Source organism: Macadamia integrifolia, chromosome 10 (assembly GCF_013358625.1).
Source record: "Macadamia integrifolia cultivar HAES 741 chromosome 10, SCU_Mint_v3, whole genome shotgun sequence".
Taxonomy (NCBI): domain Eukaryota; kingdom Viridiplantae; phylum Streptophyta; class Magnoliopsida; order Proteales; family Proteaceae; genus Macadamia; species Macadamia integrifolia.
In genome coordinates this window covers 16,175,253-16,186,836 of record NC_056566.1, presented here as the reverse complement: position 1 = coordinate 16,186,836, position 11,584 = coordinate 16,175,253, and the positions used below count along the sequence as shown (strand labels likewise).

General features: G+C 37.6%; 1 protein-coding gene across 1 annotated transcript in view; it reads left to right on the top strand.

Annotated features, from left to right (window-relative positions):
• The window catches only part of LOC122091659 (pre-mRNA-processing factor 19-like), a 25,800-nt gene extending 16,265 nt beyond the window's left edge, over positions 1-9,535 (top strand). Inside the window, exons 11-18 of the mRNA XM_042661702.1 lie at positions 4,535-4,609; positions 5,557-5,661; positions 5,761-5,877; positions 6,202-6,279; positions 6,388-6,484; positions 6,725-6,776; positions 8,817-8,887; positions 9,004-9,535. Of these exons, the coding sequence (XP_042517636.1) occupies positions 4,535-4,609; positions 5,557-5,661; positions 5,761-5,877; positions 6,202-6,279; positions 6,388-6,484; positions 6,725-6,776; positions 8,817-8,887; positions 9,004-9,116 (708 nt within the window). The 3' untranslated portion in view covers positions 9,117-9,535. The remainder of the gene's footprint in view (positions 1-4,534; positions 4,610-5,556; positions 5,662-5,760; positions 5,878-6,201; positions 6,280-6,387; positions 6,485-6,724; positions 6,777-8,816; positions 8,888-9,003) is intronic.
• Positions 9,536-11,584: the final 2,049 nt, after the last annotated feature.

The following is an 11,584-nucleotide window of genomic DNA, read 5'->3' as shown; positions in this document are numbered from 1 at the left end:
GGGGGTGGGGGAGGGTGGGGGGAAGCACTTGGTTATCCATCCTTAACAATATATATGTTTTAATGATGTCAAAATGGATTTGGAGATGTCAATCTCTTTTCCTCTGTTTGCCTGTATTTTTAGCCATCTGATCCAGTTTATTGGAGGTGAATGCAGTTTTGCAATATCTAAATTCAGCAAGTAGGCAGTGATTACTACCTCCTTTTCACACCATCAATTTCAATTTTGATGTGTGTTCTTTGAAAAACCCAGCATTCTGGCAATGAATAGTGTTTAGAGATCAGATTGGGCGAATAGTTGAGGATTCCTTGAGATTGTTGGTGATGGGAATTCCATGCTTGTGGCGGTCAGAATCTTAACATTAAGTCTCAGATGGGCATATACTGAGGATTTGAAACTTGTAGCAGAGGACTTGACTAACGGATATGACACATGGTTACTCAAATATTTGATCATTCAACTAAGGAACTAAGGAGCCTGTATACAAAAAGTTGAATAGAAGTAGAAGAAATATGATTGTAATAATATCAGAACTCAGGAAACCAAAACCAGAGAAGTAGAAAGGAGAGGAAGAAGATGGAGAGAAGGCCGTGCGATTGATGGATAACTTCCCTATCGCAGACAGCAATATATATATATATATATATATAGGATGACTCTTAGTAAAATCCTACTAAGATCAAAGCAAAAGGTAGAAATAAAAGTCTACCTAACCTATGTCTAATTACAATGGGGAAGATAAGGAACATTAACTAAACTACTTAGACATAAGACTTGATCCCATGGTACAAAGGTCCATGGCCACCTATGGACCTCCAACCGAGACACACTCTAGCACAGATAACACTGCCATGCCTACACAATTCCCCCTTTAAGTTGAAAGAAGTAACTCGAGAATGATTCTCCTAAGAATGGCAAATTCCATTTATCATTATAAATTCAAGTACAGTGGGGTTCACAGTTCCTTGCATACTCCCTGCAACAAAATCATGATTTTTAAAAACAAATTTTCTGTTAATATTTGATTCTTTTGTGTTTTTTTTTGGTAATAACTTCTGCCAATTCAACTAATTTGTGAGACATGCTAAATCTTGGTTTTGTTTGAAAGATAGCTGAATTAGCCAAATTGGGAAAACTTTTGAACCTGAAAATCCACCTTCAAGAAAAGTGGTGGTGGTACCTAGACTCAATTCAGGCATCTAGAAATAAAGTAAAGATAATCCAAAGAATGTAACTAAATATGATGACCCAAAAGTAATCCAGTACCAAAATTGAGACAAGATAACCTTGACCTAACTTGGGAAAATCTTTTTTTCCCCCTTTCAGTAGTGTGAAAATGGCAGTTCGGGTTACGGACCTTAAATTTTGGGTTGCTTTGGCCCCCAAGTGACAAAGACCTTAAATTGAATAGTTAGTGGCTGTTTCACACATTTTCAGAACATTTCAGGACTATTCTGGAAGAACTAAACAGAATCTGGGATGTGAAAGTAATCAAATTTTAAGAAATGGGATGAAGCTAGAATTCAGGATAAGGTTGGAATAAATGGAAACAAATCTGAAAGCAACGGGCTGTGTAAGTAAGAGAGAATATGGGCATACATGGATATGAAGAGAAGGTTGTCTTCAACCTCTCAATGGAAAAATAGCCAGGCTGTAGAACCACAGCCTATTTCAGTCAAGGGAACTTTCCCATATGATCACCAATCGACCTGGGATTGCAGACTAAGTATCCTCACTTCCAGACCTCAGGAATCCAACCAATGAACACCCAAAATAATAATGGAGAACATAATAATAATGACTGAACTTTTTTCAGGCGGAAAACTACATACCAGATCTGAACTGGGCTATAGATCTCATAGACCATGCAAAGTATTGACTCCGAATTCTGCACGTAGAAATTACCCATAGGTAAGGAACCCAATCCAGGGGGGAAAGAAGTGGTATTGATAGGGGTTGACCCAATCCATCTGGTCTGTAAGTACTGCTCGGATTGGAGAGTAGAACCAGAGAAGTGCTAGGTGTTTCAACAGATAAAGAAAACGAAAACAATAAGGAGAAACAGAAACAGGAAGAAGGAACTAGCATAACAGAAACTTAAGGAAAGAAGGAAGGGCACAGAGAAGGAGGGGTTAGTAGATGACGACCAGGTTCTTCCCAGTTCATGCAATGCACCAGAGAACATCATTACACTCATATAAAAACCTTAATATTTCTATTCGGATCTACCTTTGATCAAATGTATATAAATAGATTCAAACTATTCCTAACTGTAATCTGCAAACAGAATTTGAAATCGACTCCACTTCATACTAAAAAAATAAAATTCAAATTACAAGAATAACCAGAAAAAGAATAAATCCCTAAATACTCCCACTGAACTGACAACAAGGTTTGGATCCGGTGCTTCGTGGTCTGGGTTTCCAGACTAGGTCAAGCCGGTCCACCCATAGAAGTGCTACTGCATCATTGGGCTTACTAATCCAGCTGCCTAACTTTTTACCCTTTTGATGCTGTTATTGCTGTGTGTATGGGATGCTTAGTAGAAGCACCCACTATATTGGAAGAAGTCGGTTCCTTTATTTGATTCTTGCTTATGCTTGTGATATATCTATTTTAATACGCAATTTTATGACATTAACGGTTTTCTGTATCTTACCACTTGAAATCCATCAAATCTCTAAGGCCGAGGTTCAATTAGAGGTGGAGATCGAAAAAATAAACAATTGGCTTTTTTTTTTTCTTTCTTGGAAAGGGAGTGAGTTCTAGGGACTTTGGTTTCTAAGTAGTTGTGTGTCCCCACTGTAGTTGTCAAGGTGGCACCTTGGCTACAATGCAGTTTTTGAGGTCCTAAATGACTGGTCGCCTCGTTGTCTTTGGTGCCCCAACTTGAATTTCAGAGGGAATATGGGGGAAAAAAGTGAAAAATCTGGTGAATTTATGAAATTTGAAATCTGGGAAAGAAGTAGAAAAAAATATGGTATTTTACACTTAAAGCTCCCATGTTCAACGGAGGCCATCGGATGCACCAGTAAGGAGTGGTGATCTGATCCAAATAGAAGGATGTAAAAGAGCTAGGGGCAGGCCAAAAATGACCATAGGAGAAGGGGTGAGGAAAGACAAACAGATTAGGTCTTGCCTCAAGTATTATATCGAATAGAGTGGGATTGGAGGGCCAGGATCCGAGTAGCAGACCCCATCTAGCTGTGTTCTACTTCGTTACTATTTTTATGATCTGATTCCTTTCACTTTTACTTTTCCTTTCTTTTTCCTTGCACTTGCTTGGATCCATGTAGCTGATCCCATTAAGTTGGGATAAGGCTTTGCTGTTGTTGTTGTACACCTAAAGCCCCCAATTTATGTGGCACCATCTTGGGTCAACTTGTCGCGGTGAGAACTAGGGTTCCCACCAAAGACCCTCCTAGGGTTAGTATTTTCCCAATTCTTGATCTCTTCCATGGGCCAGCATGAAAATCAGTTTATTAAAAATAAAATGGTCCCTGACACTGTCGGAGTGAAGACAACCATTTCATGTTCCGACATCCTGAAAGGCATCCAGATGTGGACGGCTGACCAGAATTGGTTGGATAATTTGTTTAATTGGTATGCAGCATGTTTGGCTTCATATCTTAGCATGTCTAATTTTATTTATGGATGGACAGTGTAATTACAGAAGATAGATTCATATAATTAGTGGCAGTTTTGCCAAGCTTACAATGAGTGGCTGAAAAAACAAAAATGAATCTGAGTTGTTTGGTAAACTCAAATAAGTGCTTAGTTTCTTAAGCAATAAGCCAAGGTTATGCTTATTTTTAAGCAAGCCATGGAAAACTTTTTAAAAGCTAATTTTTTGCACAAGCTCTTTATTAGGGAGGAAAAAGTGCACATGCTTTGATGAAACTTGATATGCAATTTCAAATAGACAAAAAGGTCTTATTTGGCATGTTTCCAAACAACATATTTCAGCACAAATAAGTGCTCAAAATAAGTGATTCTTTATAAGGTCTTATGTCTTGAAATTAACCTAGCTAAATGACCCTTAATAATGTTGGCAAATCCCCTTAAACAATAAATTAGAAATAGACATATTTGCTATGACCTGTGAGGGGTGTAGAAGCACTTATTTGTTGAAAATAAGCCTAGCCAAATGACCCATAATAATGTAGGGAAATCCGCTTAAACAATAAAGGTTGCCCAACAATAAATTAGAAGTAGAGATATTTGCTATGACCTGTAAAGGGGTGTACTATGAAAATGGTTGTTCTTGAAAGTCCCAGATTGCACTTTAAATATTTTATTTTTATTTATTTATTTTTTAAAATTTATTATTTAAGGGAATGTTTCTAATTACTTTACTATTCTTGAGTTATTTAAGATAGTTAACCAATATATTGATGTTAGAAAGGTTTGATGTCTGGGGCAGCTCTTATTGTGGGAAATGTTGTTTAATGTTTGGCTATTCAGAAATCCCTGAATTCTAGTTTCTCTTTTTTGTCTTAATCACTATTGGGTTTATTTCTTCACCGCAATGCAGACTGTTCGGGTATGGCAAGGGTCAGAAAATGGAAACTATGATTGTCGGCACATCTTGAAGGATCATACGGCAGAGGTTGAATTTCTTCTCCCTTATTCCTATGTTTGATACTGTGATAGTTGCCAATGCTATGATTAATATGGTTGTAGCATTACAGAATCATCAGTTTTGACCAATGTATTAAAACCAGACCTGGTGTTGAACCATTCTGGCTTGGTGGCTGGCGTTCTGACTGCCTGATTAAATATTCAAGTTTTGCAAAATGCATCTTAATTATGTTTTAACCTTTTTTTTTTGCCACTTGTTTGGTTTGAAGGGGGTGGGTTTCTACCAATCTGTTTTGGGGTTGGTTGCATGACTATCATTTATGCAAGCAACAACTTTATTATCCTTTTACCGTCTTCTACTTCCTTCTTGTTACGTCTTTTTTCATATTTCTATTACTTTGTAGAACATGTTGGATCCATGTAGCTGACGCCATTTAGTTGGGATGAGATCATGATTGTTGTTGTTGTATATATAAAATATCATAAGTAAACAGCATGCTGGCTACGGTGGTTGTAGTCTCCCCCTTTGTAAGCATATTAATTTTCTATCATGTTCCATTCTTTCAGTTGTGGATGTCCCTCCTGTTTCTCGTAGAATTTATTAACTGCTGCTCTCGGTTGAGGGGAAGCCGTGGCTTTTAATAATGTTCACGCAGAATATCAATAGCTTTGTAGTCCTTTCACAAGAAGTTGTGACTAGTAAGACACATGTCAACATGTGGTTGGAAAGGGAGAAAAACAAGTGCTTCTTTATCCTTGTTTAATTTATCCTACTTCCTGTTGGGGAAATATGTTGTTGATTTTTTATGTTTTCACATTGTTGTCAAACTAAGGATGCTCAGATATCTGTTAGTACTCTAGATATACTTGTGGAAGATCTGCTTTGGAGCTCACAGTAAACTAAAGTCTTTCACTCCTTCAGGATTCAGCAATGTATTCTATTAATTTGATTATAATCACTCATGCTTCTGCCAGGTGCGAGCTATCACAGTCCATGCTACCCATAATTACTTTGTGACTGCTGCTCTCAATAATACGTGGTGCTTTTATGATCTTTCTTCTGGATTATGCCTCACTCAGGTTTGCTGTATCCCCCCTCTCTCTCTCTCTCACATACACACACACACACACACACACAAACACACACACGGCTAGTTGATTGGTGAGATTGTTTTGCAGGTTGGGGATGCTTCAGGGTCAGACGGATATACATCAGCTGCCTTTCATCCTGATGGTCTCATCCTTGGGACTGGAACTTCGGAGGCACTTGTTCGAATTTGGGATGTAAAAAGTCAGGTACTGTTTAATTAAGAAAACTACTATGATGCATCGGAGGTTGATATTTCCATCCTTGTAATGAAATGATGATGACTATGTTTTTGCAAATGGGTAACTTATTTGACCAGTTTGGTCAGAAGAGGTTACAAACCAAAGTTAAATCGAAATTACTTTTGTTTTTGTTTTTGTTTTTTTTTTTCCACAAATTAAGAAGTGAATCCTGATGGTAATGACAGCACAACTCTATATTTATTGTGTATGCCTCATTAAGTACATATCCTTCAGTGCCTATTTATCATATTCACGGTCTTCAAAATTAAATGTCATTTTTGCATTTTGCAGTCAAATGTTGCAAAATTTGATGGGCATATTGGGCCAGTAACTGCCATGTCTTTCTCTGAAAATGGCTACTTCTTGGCGGTATGTGTATCACCTCCTCTTACAAACTGTAACTGATAAGAAGAAAACCGAAGAAGCCAGGTTGTTATATTTATGCTTGATTTTAATCTGTGTATTTCAACTGATCAGACATCAGCTCATGATGGTGTTAAGCTTTGGGATCTACGTAAATTGAGAAATTTCCGGACCTTCACTCCATATGATTCAGATACACCAACAAGCGCTGGTATGAAATTGCATGAATTCTGTTATTAGAATAGGATGTATCTTTGCTCAAATTTAACTTGTTTCAGAAGCGAGGAATCTGCATGTGGGGAATCTTGATCTTTTCCTTTTTGTTTTTTATTTTTTAGCTATTTGTAAGCCTCACTGCATTAACTTCCTAGAAAGTGTGCAAACCAGGAGGGGTGCTTATATATTTCCATTGCCTTTTAAAGTCATATTAAACCAGTTTCTGGGTTTGCAGTCGAATTCGACCATAGTGGAAGTTACCTCGCAATTGCTGGTTCAGATATAAGGTGCGATTTTGGAAACTCTTTTAGTACTGGCAGATTATTAGTTTGCATTTCAAAAGGGGAAGAAGGGTCAAATATTGCCCATCTACTTTTTTGTTAAAGCTAGTCTGCATTCTTCTTAATCCCTTGGGTCAGTGTCCAGAAATATTTTCAGAATGCCTATTTCTGTATTCTTAGGTTGTGTTTGGCATGCATTCCCATTATGAGAATGTGCATTTCCATTCTGAAAATACAGAATGTGTTCTTAACTGAGAATGAGAACATTGTTTGGATAAAATGTTTGTTTAAAATGTATTTTTTATGTGAGAATGCTCAGACATTTTATCAAACACTCATGGGCGGAATCTCTTTGGTGAAAATCCCAGAAAATATTATATCAATAGCTCACAAATAAAAATATATAATTTTGATTGGTTCCTTAGATTGTATTGCTTACATCAAACCGTAAAGATTGCAAGGAAAACAGGAGATTCTAGGATTTTGGATTCGAGAGGAGATCTTAAGAAGGAGAAAAAGTGAGATTTGGGGTGAGAGAAGCGGTTTTTATGGAGAGAGAAAAGTAGTTTTTGAAGATTTGTAAGAGTGAGACGCTATTCCTTGGGAGAGAAGGTGCATTTCATAAGATTAGTGGCGGATATATTTTCATCGGGGCTGTGCCAAGAGTTGGAGAATGCAGAATGCGGAATGGGAAAATATCCCATTCCAGAATGGGATGAATTCTTGACCGTGTTCTAGAATTTTGAGAATGGAATGCTTACCAAACAATGTTTTTAACAGTCCAGAACATAGTTAGCAAAAACGGGAACAGAAAAAAAAAGAAAGAAAAAGACGGTATGGGTTTTAAACAATAAAATTTTTCTAGTGATACAATCAAATAAACGGTAAAAAAAAAACAAAGAATGTAAAAATCGAAAAATGGACGTTACAGGTTTTAAATGTGTAGATTTCAAACAAACAGGGCTAAAAAAATGGTAGTATATTCATATAAATTAAGGAATTATTATATGAGTATCTGCATCTAGTGTTCAAACCAACTACAATATTTAACATTAATGCCTATGCATCCCATGTCTCATTATAAATTTTATGACATATCATTGAATATCATCCAACACCAATTCTAAATCGTACACCACATTTACCCAAAGTCTTATTTAGCAATGTGACTAGGTTATGGTGTTGTTCATTATTGTCAACATAGTCAACACACTCTCGAAGTGATATATGTTCAGTTAGAATTAGGAGTCATCACTTTAGAAATATTTTTCAGCAAATACGTTAGTTTATAGCTCAATTTCGAGGTCCGTGAATTGAATTTGAGTTGAAGGTAATATCATGAGAAATATAGTCCATTTTGTTAGTTTCAAGTTGGTGAAAGAATCAGGTCGATCAGAGTTTGGGAGAGAGATATATGGTCTTTTTTTTTTGGTTAACGACGGGTATCCAAGCCTTCGGCCTGACTTAGGACGTCCGAGTTTATGGCTCGTACCAAGTTCGTTGCTCACCAACTGTTCTACCCCCTTGGGTTAGGAGAGAGATATATGGTCAATTAAGTAGATAATATGTTCAAGAATCAACTCTTAAAAAACGCCATAAAAACGGGAATATGTTTAGAACGGGAATGTTTGAAGTTTGCTGTTTTTTAGGTATCTTTGGGAAGAATACGGTAAAACGTGTTTTAAACGGTAAAAAATGGAAACACGTTTCAAACGGAGTTTTAAACGCGTTTTTGTTAACGGTGGGCCAGAATGTGTTCTTGGTCCAGAATGCATTCCAAGAATGCATACCTAACACAGCCTTAGTCTCTTTTCCTTTGATTAGTTGCTTGGCAATATTATAGGCATAAGTACCTAACTTATATAGGTCATAGGTGCATTGGCTTTTTATTGATCATGTGAGATTGTGAAAAGAATGATGCAGATCTTTTTAGAGTTCTTTTATTCATTACCTCAAGTGGAATATTTTATGCCTTCTGGTTGCTGGTTCTTATCTTGAATTTGTATTTCTACATTTTTGTGCTGAAGCTCTCTACATGTACTGCAGAGTATACCAAGTTGCAAGTGTCAAAGCAGATTGGAATTGCATCAAAACTATGCCAGATTTGTCTGGCACAGGTCTCTTTCAGACAATATAGTCCTCATACCCGAGCATTGTTATCTCGGTGAATTGTGTAGATTCATCATAAATCTGTCCTTTACATGTCTACTCACCTGTTCTGTGCTAAATGCAGGGAAAGCAACTTGTGTCAAATTTGGTTCAGATGCAAAATATATGGCAGTGGGATCAATGGACCGGAACCTCCGAATCTTTGGCTTGCCTGGGGATGGTGCAGAAGAGTCGTAATGCTTCCTCAGCCCCCTGCTTAATGAGTAGAGTTCCCATCATTCCCTCAGCTGCTGTAGATCGTCCCATTTTCCTGTCAGCAGAAGTGGATGAAAATTTAGGCATGCCAAAGCTGTGCAGTTTAGGGGTCAATGCCTTCAAGTGTCCAGGGAAAGGTGCACTCAGAACGTATGCATGGCTGTAATACTTGTTTGTGAAGATCAGGCAGCCTTTCTACTTCTAGTTTATTATAGCAAGCATAGATGTTCTTTGTATCATGCAAGACCAGCAGATATACAGTAGCAGAATTCACTTTTGGCAATTTCCCCCCTTGGGATTCTTTCCTGACTGTAAAATTATTTGATTGTCTCAAACAGTCACAGAGGAGCACACTGAGAAATCGATGCCGGAACCATCTGATGATGGCTTGCTTTTTTTCCTTTACAGATTGTAAAAGTATTTATGGGGAGAATGAGTTTCAGGTGGTTTTATCCAGTTAACAAGCTGACCATATGAGGGTGGTCCCGGAGGTACCATTTAGGAGCAACACAACCCATGCAATTTCTGTCATTTATTTGTACCAAAAATAGGAAAAATGAGGCAGAAACAAGTGGTAGTTTGATTGAGATTACAATATTCCGAGTTTCTTTGTGGCATTAATAGCTAGAGATTGCAAAGATGGACGAGAATAGTAGTTGCGGCTCCTACCAATGTGGAACAAGGACAGTTGTGAAGGAAGAGGCCAAAGAGAACATGCCTAGTGGGACTACTGCTGATCTGGTGTCTCCAAAGGTTGAAAAGCCTGAGCTTTCCCTTCCGTTGCTGCTGTTAAGAAAGAATGTGAAAGTCAAGGTGGGATGCAGGGGTGGTGGCTGTGGATCTGCTTGAAATTTGCTTGCCAATTTTGAATAATAATAACAATAGTGTAGTCGCTTATTAGGGCTGCACAAAAAACAAAGGAGAGAAGATACTTTGGTTTACCCAAAAAAAAAAGTCATCTTTGATAGGGAAGGTTACATTAGGGTTTGAAAGGTATTTTTATTTGTTAAAAGGGTCTTCTATAACTTCTATTTTATTCTACATAACGGAAATATTTAGTAGTGGTCTCTCTCTCACCCTCATACACACGGATGTGGATCCTCTCCACCACCCCACGCCAGGGAGGGACTAATGAAGAGAGAGAGAGAGAGAGAGAGAGAAGCCTCACTGGTTCCATGATGGAGAGGTTCTTAATCCCACACACTGTTTTCTATAACTTCTGGTTCCACGCTGGAGAGGTTCTTAATCCTTTCTATAACTTCTATATCATTCAAGGAGAAAAGAACACTAATCGGTTGTATGCTGGAGTGTTTTCAATCCTGAAACACTTTGCGACGTTTTGTCAGCTAAAATTTGAAATTGCACACAGGCAACCCTTTTAAGACTTAAATTACTTTAGCAGTCCCTTTGTAAAATATCTTGTACGGCCCCTTATTTTAGAGTTTCCATGTAACCATACCCCCTCCAAGGCTCAAAATTACAAGCAAATAGGTGGTTGAGGGAACCCTCCCCCAGCGAGATAACAATGCATTTGATAATTGTTCGGAAGAAGTATTTCTTATGGAATAAAAACCTAGTTTTGGGATCGGATTGAATCGAAATTACTCGAAATTGATTCAGAAAACCCAAGGATCAGTCCGTAGAGCTTGTACCATACCACTTCAATTGGGATCAGTCAGATCTGCATCTGCCGGAATTAGGGCGTTAGCCGATCCAACCTGGTTTTTAAAACATTGTTGTAGCCTAACCCAGTTTGGGGCCAGCTACCTGATCCCTCGATCTTCCTCCCCTCACCCCCCATCTCACCAAATCAGAGAATTTAACTGCCCTAAAAGGAGCTGCGTTTGGTAACGTTCTAGAAAAGCATTTCTGGAGTTTTTTCGTTTTATGAGAATGAAAAAAAAGAATAAAGCGTTTGGTGCATTTATGGTGTGTTACGTTTTTTTTTTAACAAAAAATAAAAATAAAAAATGATAAATACGAGAATTGAAGGAACGACAAAAGGTAGTTATGTCATTCCAGTTTCGTTTAAAATATATATATATATATATATATTATGACATAGAAATTTAAATTTTCGTTATTTCTAAAAATGCAATGTTACCAAACACAGCCTAAACTGTTCAAAATAAAGTCACCCAAAACTTAATAAGCAATGCCCATTAGACCAACCCAATTGGTGCCCTAACTTCAACAATACAGAAGTAAAGAAAGTAATGGCCCACTTAGCCAAAAGTTGATCCACAAAAGCTCTTGGGGACGGACTTGTTGAACAGTCGGACACACTTGAACATTAAGTTTCCTTCCCTTTGAATTCAGAAAAGTTAAAAAAGCACAAGAAGCCATGGACAAAGGCTTCTTTTTTTTTCCCTTTTCCGAAATTGCCATTTTCTTACTTATATAGTCAACTATAAACTGCGGATCCAGCTCAAAAGACAAACCCCCCATGC